General features: G+C 42.8%; 1 protein-coding gene across 1 annotated transcript in view; it reads right to left on the bottom strand.

The window, feature by feature from the left end:
• Positions 1-378: 378 nt before the first annotated feature.
• Positions 379-16430, bottom strand: part of efnb1 (ephrin-B1) — a 59548-nt gene continuing 43496 nt past the window's right edge. The window contains exons 3-5 of the mRNA XM_079672796.1: positions 12583-12675; positions 6782-6895; positions 379-4374 (exon numbers count right to left, since the gene is read on the bottom strand). Of these exons, the coding sequence (XP_079528922.1) occupies positions 3980-4374; positions 6782-6895; positions 12583-12675 (602 nt within the window). The 3' untranslated portion in view covers positions 379-3979. The remainder of the gene's footprint in view (positions 4375-6781; positions 6896-12582; positions 12676-16430) is intronic.

Here is a 16430-nt window from a genome sequence, read left to right on the forward strand (position 1 = left end):
TGTATGAAGAAATGTAATTCTGGAGGACACCAGGGCAGAGCGGGTTGATACGGGTATTAGTTACTATGCAAAAAGGCGTGTCAATATTCCCCCAATATGAATTTATGAAGCCTGCTTGTGATTTCAATCTGACTAATGTATCAGAACAAACCCATCTGTGCAGCACTGACCCCTGAGGTGAGGGTTTGGGGGGGGGGGGATTGTGTGTGCCGTGAGGAAGTGCAGTGAGGAAGTGCAGTGAGCGTGGGCGGCTGGTTTAAGCTCCCACCAAGAACCAGGGTGGTCAGTGAGTTGGCAAATGAAATATTTTACCCACATTTGTTAAGCTTGAAGGAAACACAAAGAAGTAAGAACGAAAGAACATCTCTCCAGAACAAGTTCCATGGGAAAAATTTTATTTATCAATATGCGGTAGTTTCCAAACTGGTGGAACAGTATTTCGATTGTAGCTGGTGCCAATATGTTACGCTGAGAAGCGGCGAAAGAAGTGAATGGCAAGAAAATAAAATAACAAAACTTGACAGTTATGATTCAAAGAAAAGGGAAATAAATTCAACAGGTTCTGCTTACACATGCACATTGAAAAATAATACTGTGGCTTTGAACAATAGGCAAAATCAACCTACAGTGAGAGGCTCATACCATGAGCGACCAACATCCTTGTGCTAAATTAGGAAAGGAGGGAGAGAGCAACTTTAAAACAAAGGGCCGCCTGGGAGATAATGAGTGGAGTAAAGCGGATGATTTATGGTGAGCGCAGAACGGTCACACTCTCATACGTGGCCTCTTTTCTCCTTCCTCTCTCCCCTTCGCTCTACGTCTCTCTCCGTCAAGCCCGATAGACTTATTAAAAATTAGAAAAGATTAATCTTTCTGGACCAAAATGTTTTGTTACATCTAATAATGGAGTGGAAGGTGTAGGGAACTCAAAGGCAGTGGAATAACACAGTCTTCATATGCAGAGTTAAGTGCTGTCTCCAACAGGGAAAGGGCCTTATCATCCATAGTTTAAATGACCTATCCATTTCAAAGCTACTCCGTGACAAAGCTTCAGTCCTGAACAGTTTCTCTACAGCAACTAGAATTCTGTTGAATGGTGATGTTAAATCTCTGAACACCAGTTCTTTTTTTTTTATCTTTAACACGTGTGGTAACAAAGACTTTTTTGACAATACTGGACGCTGCAAAAAAACAGCTTGTGTCCGTTGCAATATTCAGTTTAACTCTAAAAGAAAATAAAAACATATTGCAAACAGAGACAAAAATGCAAGGATTCATACAAAACACACTTTAAAAAGACAACTATTTACAAACATCCTCCATTACAAAAATCTAATCTTAAATTCTTCTTATGAGCAGTGTTCAGGTGAAATTACATCTTAAATTGGGCTCTATCCATATATTTACATTTCTCTGTTGTCTCATTTATCCCTTTTTTTTTTCTCCCCAAAACAAATTGAATAACATTGAGTGGTCACTAGTATGAATAAAAATGAAATATGGTGGTAATTTGGTAATGACTCCCTTGGCTGGTGTAGGTGAATGGATGCGCACCGATCCGAAACAAAAATATTTGAGTTAAATGTGTTTCACAGAGGGCCGCTGAGGGCTGCATGCTGACTTAAAACACAGGACCACAAAAGCACGAGCAGCTGTTTAGGCTGTTAACTCCGAGGTTAACGACACGCAAAAGCCACTGGAGTCTTCCCGGAGTCTTCAAGCAGGGCTGCCTTTTAACTCAGCAGTGTATATCCGTGGATGGCAACAGTATGTGGCAGCGGGTGATTGGTGTCTCTGCTGGGGAATAAACATTCACCAGGCAGCCTGACCGTTTGACTGGAGATAAACCTGGACCCGTCAGTCCCGGCCTGTCTGTGCGTGTGATTGCACATGTGCGTCAAACGTCAGCTCGAGCGTGCGTGCTGAGGAATAGCTGTCCTTATCTGCTCCCCTCTCCTCTCACACATCATTAACGGGGACTGCGGCGCTCCGTACTCTGACAGCCACAGTTAGGAGTTCCAGTCCCCAAAAAACAAATCTGCTGGGCTGCTACACCACAGATGCATTCATACACACAAACACATATGCAGAAAAACTGCAATTATAAGCAAAAATGAGCTCGTAGAAAGCATCTACATGTGCACATAGACAGGTTCCACCGCCACCTAAAGCAAGCTTCGGTTTTGCACACATCCAGCCGCAGTAAATCCTGTCTCGGTGCCGCTGCCCTGGGCTGTGAGATAGCTGAGCTGCAGTGTCCTCGCCGGCTCTACACCTTGACTGAGGAACATTCTGCACAGCATTTTTATTCACGGCACAACTGGGGAGAGGATGGAAAAAATGAATGCTAAAATACCTCTACCCACCCTTCCACCATCACTACCCCCACCCCTTATCCCCATCTGCACTGCCATCTTCCTCTCAGGTTATAGCCAAGTCACAGGAACATTTTCTCCTCTCTTTTCCCCGGGCTGGTGAGTGTGGGCATAGAGATGGCACATAGATTACTCACACGCTGGCAACACCACTGACTCATCTACAGATGGCAGCCAATTGGCCTCTCGCAATACTGTATCCCAATGTTCGGCCGTAGCTCGCTATCCAACTCATAGGGCGTCCTACCTATGTAGGCCAGCCAATCAGTGCCATCTACGCCCACCCCGCCCAGGCAGCAGCAGGCACCAATCTAACCGTTTGATGTTACAACGGAGCATCAGAAGACAGAACAAACAAATATCAACCTGCCTGCTGTCTCGATACACATCTACCCTAAAGTTCAAAAACACCTTCGATGGGTGCCAACTGGAGCACTGACAGGGCGGCAGGGTTTTATAAGATCTCAGGATTGTCTGTCTGTCAGCATGTCTGTCTGTCTGTCTGTTTTTGAACTTTTACGATACAGTAACTTAGTGTTCTTCCTCTAAGCCAGTAATTCTGCCCAGATACAGGACTGGTCTGGACATGCCCGGACCCACACACAGACACACGTGGAGGACACACCTTTAAATACACAAAAGTAGGTCATAAATACCAGAGTAATGATAAAGCTGATATCAGACCAGCGGAGAAGGGAGTTCTTCCAGGATATACACACACATACACACCTCAACGTCAACAGTCCAGGTCAGGGTGTATTCTTGGGAAAAAATATTGGATGACTCGATGGATGACGTGGGTGGTGGTTGTGATAAGATGGAGTTATAATGATGATCTATTCAACTCTATACATTGTGCACTTGTAGGAAAAGTCTAACAAAATACAACTGCTTTGTGAACTGAATCAGGGTTTTCAAGGAAATCCTCCATCAAAAATAGTAAGTAAGGCAAACATCAGAGGTGCGAAGGGAGAGGAAACACGTTATTTCACACACTATGTCTGATACCTGAGCTATCTGGAGAGTTTCCTGGCCCAGCACGGAGCCCGGACTACTAACACACATGCACGCAGACACAAACACACACGTTTTATTAACGCTTGCACATGAACTGCAGGCTGAGTGGCTTTTGGGGCCTTTGTCTGCCTGTTTCTGGCTAGTGTGCTGCCGTGGTGTGTTTAATTGGGTGTTGCACATTCTGTACTTCAGGGAACTGAGATAAGTTATATCCTGCCCGTTAAAGGGGACAGCGGACCAGGAAGCTGGAGTCCCATCTGTTGGTTCGCTCCAGCCCCGCCTCCCCCCCTTGTTGGAGCACAGTGGGGAGATATAGAAGGTAGTAAGGTGGTGAGGGGGAGGATGAGGGGCAGGTGGGGATTGTCAGACACCCCAAAACAAACGGAATAAACCTTTCTCAGCAGTCAGCTCGTGACCCCATGTCAGTGCGTGTCTCTCCAGATTTGTGCAGCAGGTGGTAGAAATAACACAGGCTTGAAGAAGCATCAAGTCCCCAAAATGCGAAGGAAAGTGTTCTTCCCGAGAACATAAATCAAGCGCTCCTCTCATTCTCCCTCCCGGCTGTGTGGCTGGCTGTGCGGAGCTCGTCAGACTTTGTAGTAGATGTTGGCGGGGCTCTGCGGCGGCATCTCCTGGACGATGTAGACGGGGTGGCCATAGTCGCCGCTCACCTTCTCGTAGTGAGGGCAGTAGTTGTTCTCTGTCCGCAGCGGAATGATGATGTCACTTGGTTCCGTGCCAGCCGTGCCCCCGGGCATCTTGGGATTGGACAGCGTGCTGAGGGACAGCGCCGAGGGGCGGGGCTGCGAGTGGGCGTTTTTCCTGGAGCGCTTGCGCATCTTGATTAGCAAGATGATGAGGAGGAGGATGAGCAGGAGGAAGATGATGCAGCCGCCCCCGATGGTGGAGAACAAGGCCACTTTGGAGCTGAGGAAGCTGTCCGAGTTGCCCGAAGAACCGGACTGGTCCTGATTCATGGTGTCTAAAGAGAGAGACAAAAAGAAAGGGGCTTAGGGACTGCACATGCATTACTAGGGGGGTCAGGAAAGGTATCGTTATTTTATTTTTGCTGAAGGAAGGGCAGCCATACTTATTTTGGAGGACAACGGAAGGTTTTTTTTATTATTTTTTATTTACCCCATATTTATGACCCCCGCCAAAGAGTTTTTCTTCTGGTCATTTCAGCGGTTTGTCTGTTTGTCAGCAGTATCACGGAAAAACTAATGGCCCGATGTTCATGAAACACAGTGGAACAGTGTAGCACGGGCCAAGGAAGAACCCATTACATTTTGGAGCAGATCAAAAACACAAGGTGGATACACATTATTTTTCACTTATGGAGACAGCCTTGGCGGGGTCTGGGCTCTCTGAGTGCCCTTTTAGTTTTATTTCATATCTGTGAGATTTATTATATAAAAAGAGATAGACCAAATAGGCACATCAAAAAAGATGGCTTCCATGTGGGCCATAAAGGTGCATTTTGACCAACGCAGAAGACTGGGGGCGGGGTGAAACTATGGCAGTGCACAAGCCCCCCAGCATGGAGCTGTTCCATGCTCAAATATTTTGAGGCTAGAAAAACAGTTTATTTAGCAGCTTGTTTTTCAAAAGCTTGGTTTTCATAATTGTGTTAAGTTTGCACTAAATATATTATTCTGAGATAATGCAGTTTCTCTGTAACAGAAGGGGTAGGGAATAAGAGTCAGCACCCCTCCCCACCCCAATCATTTTCATACAGTCCCTAAGAGACTTCCGAACAATCGCAGCAGTAATATAATTTTCAGTGAGCCAGCGTTGTCATGTTCGGATCTTACTGCTCTGTGCCTAAATCAACTGTGATCATATCCCTGTTTGTTGTTTGCTCTACATGACATAACGGCCCCATTGATGTAATCTAATTGAATTAGCTTATTCAAAATAGACTCCTAATGAAATCTGCAGACATCACTCAACATGACAAAGATCTCCGCTCTGATAAGATCCAGCCTAGGCAAAATGCACAAGCCAAGATTTGTATGGAAAATGCCAAGTGAGATATGATAAAAAAAAAGGGGGAATACATATCTTAACATCTGATTTTATTTTATCCTTTTTGTCTAAGGGGTTCAGGATGATTTGGGGAGGAGAAGGGGAGGGGCTTTGACTGGCTCCTCTAGTGACTGAAATCCGAGAAGAACCAAATCTGTTTTCCATGTATGCATGCAGCTGCTGCCAAAGAGCAGCACTCACCTCCTCCCACCACCTCTTTACTGTCCATGATCCCCCCCCCCCCCCAACAGGCACACAAAAGCCTCATACCTCTGGAGACTACCATCCCCACTAATGACTGTGTCTCCTCACTGGGCTGACCACTCCGCACTTAACCATTTATTGAGGAGGGCATAACTGGGCCTTATCACGACCAAATGACATCACAGAGCTACCGATTCCACGCTTATCTATGAAATCAGAGGCGCGAGGAATTTCGTACATTCTGTGCGCTGCACGGAGAGATCCGGAGCAAGGCTGTCAGACATTTCATTCCTGAAATATCAGCCCCTCAACCACACTGACACGTCCTTCATTCCACCCTCCACTTATTCACTTGACATAATCCCTGATCTAACAATGGTAGACAGGTAAAAGCCCGGGTATGGCGAAAAAATGACATTAGGCAATCTTTTTATAGCGCAACTAATGTCAAATAAGCAATTATTAAATGAGGGGAGCTTATCACATTGGGACAGGCTGTACTTGGGGGAGGTTTTGTGGCGTGCAAAAGTTGTGGAGTAAGTCAAAAAGTTGAGAAGTGGTCCCTTCTGTGGAAGGAAGTTATGAAAGGTGCCGGTGAAAACAGGAAACAAGGAAGGCCCAGAGCCTCCAAGGGGGCGCCAGTGACTCTTTCAATTATCTTCGCTTTAATCTTAATTTTTCTGCATTTCTAATAAGTTTTAGGAAGATATATAATAACGGGGAATGTCTTTGAGTCTCCTTGGGCGCAGCACGTGCTTACAGTGTGAATAAGAAAGTAACCTTTGGTGAGCTGTATTTGTTTCGGGAAATGTCTTCTTATTGTGAGCTGCATTTTGGGAGTATAATTTCCCTCTGTATTACATTGGTTTAACATCTTTCTTGCAAGTTGACCCCCAGATATCAAAGGAATGCCTGCGGCGTGAAAAAGCCATGAGAGAGAATGCTTACTTTTGGAGACTCAAACATGATTTTTATTTTCTCTTTTCAGGCTAATTGTGATGAATTATTAGAATAAGCCTCGAGGCTGTGAATATTCTTCTTTTTACACTTCAAAAACCTTTATTTTGCTAAACTATTTGCACTCTTGAAACTAGTAGGCATTAAAGAATCTGAAGCTGCAGTTTCTGGGTTTAATGCTGCTGTGTCACTCTGCTCACCAGAGTTTCCTGGCATCTCAGGGCCGACTCGTCCCTTGTCGGCTGGACTGGGACTGGACTCCGGGATGGCGTTGTCTTCTGGAACCTCCGGCGCTGCAGGGTTTGCGTTCGGGACTGTGGGAAACAGAAAACACACAGAAACTCAGCCTTGGCGAGCTACATGCGCTGAATCACAATGACTTGTTCCTCTGCATCTGCAAGGATTCTTCCTTACTATCTTTCCATATATCTTTCATGCACAGAGAAGGCTGTCTTTGCATGTGTTGAATTTGTCTCAGAAGTGAAGATGAAAGCAGAAAAAGGAAGGACAAGTCAGCGAACGTCTGCGAAACACGCCAGTATCCCTGTCCTGTCGTAAAAAATGAGCTCACATCTACATCAGCAGCTCCTTCAGCAAACACTCAGACAGGCATTTCCAACGCTGACACATTCATGAGAGCGTATAACACACACACGCCAGTGCACACACATATACTTACAATACACTTAGGCATGGCAGAATGAGGGTAAAGCAGTTATATATTAACTTTTTATTGTTTTACATTATTCATCACGTTAAAAGGCCATAATATGTCTTATTTATTGCTCTGGATTTAACTCTGCCACAAAGAAGCACACTTTTGAAAAGGAGAGAATAGCAGGACGGGAAGAGATAGGGATGAGGCGAGGAGGGGGTTGTATAAGCTCTGAGGGGAAAGCTAAGGAAACAGACAGTTTATCTGTCTGTCTGTTGTGATTTTAGCACACACACTTTGAAGTCTTTGTGCGGTAAACACCGGTTGGTCCGCGGTGTGTCTTTTACGAGGGCAGGGCCGGCAGACGGGGAGCGCTTATAAACTATTACTGAAGCCGGTCAGATGGATTCCACAGCACACTATCAGATGCTGCTGCTCCATCAGGCCTTATCTGCATCTGCCCCAAGGCCCGCTCTGAGGGGTGTGTGTGTGAAATAGAGAGGAGGGCGTGTGGGGAGGCAATTTACATTTGAGTCCCTCGTGGCAACTTTGTGTGGCCGTGCATCTGTGTGTGAGAGTGGAGAGGGCCTGTCAGTCTATCTTATATTTCCACCTCAGTTTCAGCTCGAGTCGGTAGGGAAATGATTCTGTGTGAGATGTCTGGAAGATATGAAAAATAATATGGAAATAAGTCAAAGAGGGGCATAAATGAAGCGGAAATATCTTTCTTTGTTTCAAGAGGAACATAACCTCACTATTAACAATATCCCCTCCTCCTCTATCTTCTCCATGTCCAGACCACCGCATTGCTCCGTTCTGATTGCAGCAGTAGTGAACCTAGCCGAGAGCTGTTGTGCCCCGTCAATAATTAATGAGAAGAGACAGGAGTGAGAAGTGGGAACATTCACGTACGGCAGCGGATACACAGTGATCTGATTCATTCGCACATAGCCCCAACACGGTGTGTCAACCCAACACTGAGCATGTGCAGGGAGCGTTCTAATGTTCTGACCCATTTTTCTGTGTGTACTGCTGACATTTCCCTTAGCTATGCAGACAGCAACTACCTCAGAACTGCCAGCCCGCCAGAAGGAGGGAGGACGAGGAGGAGGGGGGAGAGTGAGGGAGACAATGATGGAGCTACAGTAGAGAGCGAGACAGTTAGAGGGAGAGATGAGGCGTTGAGTCAACATATTTCTAATGAGCACGGTGACATGATGTGCTGGAGGAGAAAGAGAGGGCTGAACAGAGATGGATGTATAAAATATGGGCTCCCCCTGTGTTTCCCCTGCAATCAATTTCACTTCCTTTCCACTTTTTACATTTTTTATAAAGACAAAAGACGGAACAGGAGCCGTTTAAAGTACAATTAGATATTGACGTGTAAGGGCGCATAATTTCCCACAAACCGATGATTCATCTTGATAAAGCAGGGGAGTGTCGCTGCAAGAAAGCACAACGCAAAGAATGCAGGATGAGTCACTGAAATATAATCCATAGAGCAGAGTGCAAAGGTGCTCGAGTGGACACACAGTATGGGGAATCGCACTTGGCTGCAGGAAGTGTTGGCATTCAGCTGCAGAGGAAATGTGGCTTAAACACAATAGCACCTGAGGTCAGGGCCAAGAAGAGCCCCATTTTATTTTTTGTTAAGTGAAACAACATCAAGCGTGGCGGCAGAAGGTAGAGTCTATAGGGCCGCAAATACTGATGTAGTATGAACAAAAAGCATAAAGGGAAAGCAACAGTTTCCACTTGTCAGAAGCTAAAAGACGTTTGATTAATTACCCAAACGTATACATTGTAATTGGGGTTATTGATTTTCCGCAAACCATTTGGTCAATAAATCTATTAATCCTTTAAGCAAAAAACTACTTTTCACAGGCTGCTTATTTTGACAATTGAATGGTTAGTTGGGTCATTAGGAATCAATGCTCTCCTTTGTCAGATGGTTCACTGATTGTCATCCAATGGTTAAGAAATTAGATCCATTACTTAGGCGAAAGAAGCGATACCAAGCTGTGAGAATTCTCTGTTACAAGTTAAAGTCCTGCGTTATAGTTCAAACTATGCATATATATTACCAGCAAAATGTTTTCTGTTTCAAAGTTGTTGAAGTTTGAAAGGTAAGGGTCCTTATTGTAGAGAAATGGTCCCTGTAATTGTTTATTAGAGTTTACTTTTATTTTAACGACTGATTCAATAATGTATAAGTAGCATTTTTAGCTATATAGTTGCTCAAGGTGGAGCTAATTTTATTTTAGATATTTTCAATGTTTATGTTAAATACTGGTACGTTATTTAATGTGCAACTATACATTGTAATTCACAGGATAATTATATGTTTTTTTATGCAATATTTTTTTTAAGTAAGTAATACCGATAGTTGTCTGATAAATGTGAAAGGTACAAGTACCTTACAATTGTACTTAAGGTCCGAACTCAGTAACAATCATTTGGGCTTTAAGAAATGACATTGAGCAAACTAGTATTTTCAATTCATGGATTTGTCAATTAACTGATCTGACTGAATTAAATAATTGTCAGCGGCAGCTCTAATTCTAACTTTTCAGGGAAAAACTCACTTAGAAGTAGAACAAAGCTAAATCAAAGTTCCTGTCGTCGCTCTAATTTCCCACGTCCTTTCCTCTAATAGTTCCTGGGTTAGATGGGCATTTATCGAATCAAAGATTCCATCACAGAAATAGATGTTTAAAGTAGTAACAGCTGGGCCAGCATCGTCTTTTTCTAACAGGGTTTTTAGGACACATCGTCTGTGAGTGACAGCTTGTTCGGACCGTTTTGGGAAATTAGCGCTTGGCTCTGGCGAAGTCGAGGAAAAGGATTCGAGATGAGGGGAAGTTTCCTAGAACTTTCATCGAATCAGACATTCCCTTTCAACTTTCATTAATGCGAGTTCAGGGATTTACTTTCTCTCAGTTAATAGTTTAGTGCAAAAAGGCTGTGTTGCCTGGCTTCATGCAGGCGTGTTGTCATTTAGCGATGGTGTTGCAATCCGGCACTGTGGGATGCTCAAATTGACCTACATGGAAAGATAATGCAACGCTTGTCTGTTTTTCCGTGGCGGTTGTGGGTATATTTCTCTGTATCTGCAAAATTTTTAGCGACTCAGACCTTGCTAGCATCAGCAGCTTGTTAGCTTCTCTTCTCACACAGACTGCCAGGACGCACTGCTGTCATCCAACTAGCCAATATTCAAATATCTACACACACATTTGCAGAAACACACACATTTCTCAGCAAGTTTATGTCAGACTTGTTGAGAAGCATCTTTTTAGCTGCAGTTAGATCATTGTGGAGGGCAGATGTTCCTCTCATATGGCGGTTAGTGTCTTATTCGGTCAAAACAACCCCACTGAGGATGGGGGGAATGTTTAGAGAGTAACATATCTGTGTACTGTGTCCTGTCAGATTCAGGATATAGACGTCCACATACTGAATAAAACTGTGTCTAAAAAGTGAAACGTGTGATGTGAACCAAATGTTGTGTCCAAGGATATCTAAACAAAGCCCTCTTGTTGACTTCAAGCATTTTACTCCGACTATGCACTTACATACCAATTTCAAACACATTTTCACTCTGTGATTACTTTATGGGAATCCGGTAGAAAAACAGCTGAGAAATATCAGAGGCTCTTTTGCAATCTAAAGTGGTGTCATTACTTATTTCTTTGTTATTCCTTGGTGTTCTCACTATGTGGACAACTGTGTGTGTGAATCAAAATATTTATTTAAAACTACTGCACTTGAACAATTGAGATGGGCAATATGGATATGATTATGTGTCAAAGTAAATGTAATTGTACAGCTTGATATCGATACATTGTGTATTGTTTTACTGGGAATTCAACTGAGAAACTCGGAATAGACAGAGTAACCAGATGGCAGATTTATACTTTGCTAAATACCCGACTTAGCAGGGTACTGCATCACACTGAAGCTAAAATCCTTTAAATCCAATGCTGCGGTCTATGAGGAAGTCCTGCTTATTGATTTCCAATGTTGCCTTCAATGGCCACATACCAGCAGAGATATTACAGCAATAATTATCTTAGTATAATAAATGGGAAACGTTGTTTCACAGTATATATTTAACCATACATCTTGACTAACTAAATAGCTGCTGATTTGAAAGAGATTTAAACTGTTATTATTTTAAATAAATTTAAACCCCAATATTTAGCATTTTTAAACAGTTTAATCACAATAATAAAAGGTTTATAACGTAGCCTAATAATGTAGTTGTGTGCTTAAACACTACTTATAACATTTTGTGACCAACTGTAGGTCCTCCTGTGAAGCATCAGTAAGTGGACAGCTATTAAATGACAGTTATAATTATACATTATAACTATATCAACAATATTTCTATAAAATGTTATGAATGTGAAATATTAAGATTATGTTTTATATAAACTGTATCATTTAAATAAAGAAACATGGTTGAGTACAATATTTGGGTTATTCATAAATACTTTTCTTTACCCTTGCAAACGCAGAGCGAACTTAATTCCTGAAGGCATGTGCCAAACTGTGCAATCATATATAATTAAATATAATTGCACCTCTGTTATTTCATGTGATCAATCATTCATTGTCTATTCATGAACAGGTTATGGATTGTTTGTGGGGGAAGTTTAAACCCTATAAAAATATACAAAAAAAGCAACTAGAATGTTCTTATATTTGCTTGCATTGACATGAAAGTGTTTTATATGTTTATAAATGCTACATAGAGTTACATAAGTGTACCATGTACTATTATTTTACTGCTATATTTTAAAACGGTTGTAAACGGTAGAGCTGTGCAATATGACTGAAATCTTTACCAACAAGAATATCTTTCACATTAAATATTAAATATATTACTTTTACTTATGCATATTAAATGCAAATGTATGCAAAATCCCTATTAAATTATAAAACTGACGTTAACTCAAACAAACAGCATTCTTTTGCTATGCTATGAATATGTGTTGTTAATTGGATTTGGCCTGAAAGCATTAATTTGGACACCAAAAATAAACATTTTTAAGACAATTAACATATCATAAAGATGAAACACCACTAAAAGTCAATAATGGTCGTATTAAAGTATCACTAAGCCTTAGGGTATTTCATTAGAAAAAAAAGAACACTGTTGGCAAATGTCTTTTATCACACAACTTTGCAGTTTTTGAGAGCAGGTTGTATCGGAGGCCGGTGGCAGACAAAGTCAAGCTCGGCTCACATGGCGATAAATGGAAATGTCACACCAAAGTGAAACATTGCTTTAAGGCAGCGGCTCTGTGGTGTGTTCTACATGTGAGGTGAGCACACATTTACCTTGCCCGACTTTCATGACGATTTTCATGGCTCGACTCTTGCACGCGCCTCCCTCCCGGTTTTCCAGGCCCTCCACGGTACCGTTGGAGGTTGCTGCAGAAAAGAAGGTGATTGCAGAGAAAGAAGAGGTGGGTGAAGGACAAGGAGGAGGGGGGGGAGGTGATGGAGAGTAAAGGAGAGCCGAGAAGAAGGGGAGAAAGAGGAGAGAAGATGACACACTGGTTAATGAGCACGTCCATAACGCACAGAACTAATCAATATTTACGACAAGCACTGATTAGCTGTTCCAGTGATTAGCCGTTCTCACCCTCAATCAACCGCCAGCTCCTCTCACCGGTAACTCTCATTAACACAATAAAGTGAAGTCAAATGAATGGAACAACATTAGAGTCTACTGAGGGAGGGTGGGCGCCGAGGTGGAGAGGAGCAACATGGTCAGACCTGTGAGTGTGTGTGTGTGTTTTCCGTCTGTGCATACTTGAACAGTGAGACATGCCAGCAAAAGTTCCAACTTCTTGCCAAGTCCTCGAGCAGCTTACTCCCTCAGAGCCACATGTGTCATTACTTGCTGTTAGCGCTGAGAGCTAAATGCCTCCCTTAATGTTTGTGTGTGTGTGTGTGTCTGTGAGTGTGTGTGTGTCCATTTACACATTTGATTGTGTGTTTGTCCGCTTCCCTCCATTTGTTTTAAAGGGGACATATTGTGAAGAAATACCTTGTTTCAGTGCTAATCCTTATACATTTGGGTACCTGAAATGCAAACCACATAATTAATTAAATAAGGACGACCCGGTGAGTTTTTTGTGGGCTGCCTCAGACAGAAAACAGGATTCAACAAGTCATTTTTGGCTCCCCTTCCTATGTCACATGCAGGACTATTAGATAATGCTACATCCCTTGCAGCACGGTAGCTTACCTAGTAGAGTGAACATCTAAATGAACTAAAGTTATCTTTTTATTAAAAGGCAAAAAAGCCCAAACTATTTTTCTTGAGCTAATCGAAGCAGACTGGGCCATTTTCACGAGGTGGTCTTAAAGAGACAGGTGCTAAAACGGAGTGTTAAAAGCTAGAGGGTGAATATAGGTTTATTAAAACAGACAGAATGAGAAAAATACAGCCTTTTTTTAATGTTGAAGCATGTAAACATATTTTAGTAGTAGCCTCGATAAAAAAAAAGACCCTGAAGATAAGCACAATATGTACCCTTTAAAGTGTGCATACTGCTCGGACTTGTGCGTGTAGATCAGGGTCAAGGGTTGGTTTTTTCAATGTCACATTCACTTCAGGCACTGTGACACAATTGGCTGTCTATTTTGGGACCCATGATAATGACCTAGGGAGACAGAGTGCGACTCTGACCTTAACACCAAGCGGCTGGCTCAAGGCGGTTGTATATATGTGTGTGTGTGTGTGTGTGTGTGTGTGTGTGTGTGTGTGTGTGTGTGTGTGTGTGTGTGTGTGTGTGTGTGTGTGTGTGTGTGTGTGTGTGTGTGTGTGTGTGTGGGTGCGTCTGTCTGTGCGATGGCAGCTCTAATTTTGGAATTCCCCAAATGATCTCCATCTCCGCTTAGTCTGCTGTTTCAACTCACTCCCTTCCTCTGAAATGCTTTTGTTTCTCTTCCTCACATTATCCATCTCTCTCTCTCTCTCTCTCTCTCTCTTTCTTTCCCTCCCTGTTTTTCCACTCACTTCGTTTCATTTTTTATCTGCTCTATCTGACTTTGCCCCTCCCCTTCCCTCCCTCTTAACTCAATGACCATCTCCCTGGGTGATTGCTTCAGATGGCACCCTCATTATGATGATAGTCTGGGAGAGGGTGCTTATCTAATGATGACACAATAAGAGGGAGCTTTGGACTGGGGGGGATTTGCTAACAAACATACCCTCCATGGCATGATTTTCAGATTGGTCCTACACGCTACAAACTGTTGTTGTATCAAGCCGTGTTGAAATACGGCTCCGGAACTACGGAAAGGCTCATCTGTTTGATTCATGCCTTGTCATTCCTTAGTATTATTAACGTTGACATTTTGTTGCCCTCTGGGATTTCAGCTTGGTACTTGGGCGAAATTGAAGAAAGCTAAATAATGAATTGCGCTAATATTATGTTACATTATCAGATCGTTCTCGGCCCCTAAATTACACGGCGAACCACAACATTTTGTTAGTGTGGCCGGAGTACGTGATAACCCGCGAGAATGATTGTGATAACATTGTGACAGGAGCTCTTTGGCAAATTCCCCCAGCTTGTAGACTCAACAGGACTTTGAGTGAACCGGACACTGAAATATATACGAGGAAGCCAAGCCGAGCCGAGCGCAGCTACAGAGCGATTTGGAATTTACGTTGGACGTTAATGTGAGTGAACACTCAAGGCTAAGTGAGTCTTATGATTTATGAAAAGTCTGCGCAGGGACCATGTCTCTTGTAAGGGGGAACATTCAAAGACAGTGAGGTGAACGAGGCCCGTTTCCAGTCTTAAAGGTGCAACATTTCACAGCTTTGAATGGCCCAGACACTGCCACAATTGCTAACCTCATCCTGCCATTTTCCGCCCAATTTCTTCTTTTCTTTCAATTTGTACGTTTCCAGGGCAAAGTTATACAAAAAGGAGCTCTTTGAAGACCGAGCTCAAAGGCGCTTGAATAATGTGACTAAGGGAGAGCGTCATGCTATGAATTTTATATCCACTCAGGGAGAGCAAATCTTCTCTGTGTTAACTTACTTCTGTCATCTAAATGAACTATTCCTTAAGGCTGGCTGAGCATTACTGATGATGGCAGGATAATGAAATGGACCTTCGAGGCTTCCGTCTATGTAAACAACCCAAAGAGAGCAGGATTTATAAAGAGATGATCACTACATATGCTGTTTGTATTCAGGCCATTTAAGACGTCATATCATTCAAGGCTTTTACTATAGCGATGGGAACTCATAATCCGATTAACCATGTCAAATATTTACCACATTTCCTCATGTGCATCCATCTTTTAAGCACTTTTCAAGAAGGAAATCCACTCATGAAACAACTGTTGAGTCCATTTAATAAATGCGCAGTGAATCTGCAGACTGGGTTTGTGTTTGTCCTTTTATCCCTCGTGTCATATCACTGTATTTACATTTATCATGTCAGCGTTCACTCAGAAAAAAGATGACTGCCAGCCACGTTTCTCAAGCCCCATAACCCTTCTCCACAACAAGGACACGCTGCCAGCTTTTTTATTTAATCTGAAAGCTTCTCACTCTATCTCCTCTTTCTCTCACTCAATTCCCCTCCCTCTCTCTCGTTTCATCCCCTACGTTAATCCAAATCTGGATTTCCAGATATTAAAAGGCAGACAGTCATGTCGTGTTTTGGAAAAGAGGGAAACTGGGGAAATGGGTCTTCCTGTGTGTCTCTGTGGAGATGAAAACACAAGGGGATAAAGCAACGACAGGATGAAGAACAAAGAGACTCCCATTCTGCTGCTAATGATTTAGTGGAGCAAACCGTTTTCCATGTCAGAAGTCCAGAATACCAAAAGAACCGGTCATTGCATGAAGGAATGTTGCCTCTTTTTTTATTTTTTTTAAATAAAGCGGTCAGGCTCCAAAGCTGTATTTTTTGCGATGATTTAGGGCCCTTTTTGTGGGTGTGGATCGTTGGCCGCAGAGTGGGAGAACAAAAGATCTACAGCTGCTGAAGTCATAAGAGAAACCAGGTGCCAAATGTTGATGTTGGGAAATATCTACAGTACAAATGTATCAGCCAAGAGAGAAAAAGCTCATGGGGGAGAGAGCTGGCTTGCAACAAAGGCTCCTGTTCCAATACCTCACATATACCACTAGCACATTTACATGCATATAT

The sequence above is a fragment of the Notothenia rossii genome, assembly GCF_949606895.1.
Source record: "Notothenia rossii genome assembly, chromosome: 3".
Taxonomy (NCBI): domain Eukaryota; kingdom Metazoa; phylum Chordata; class Actinopteri; order Perciformes; family Nototheniidae; genus Notothenia; species Notothenia rossii.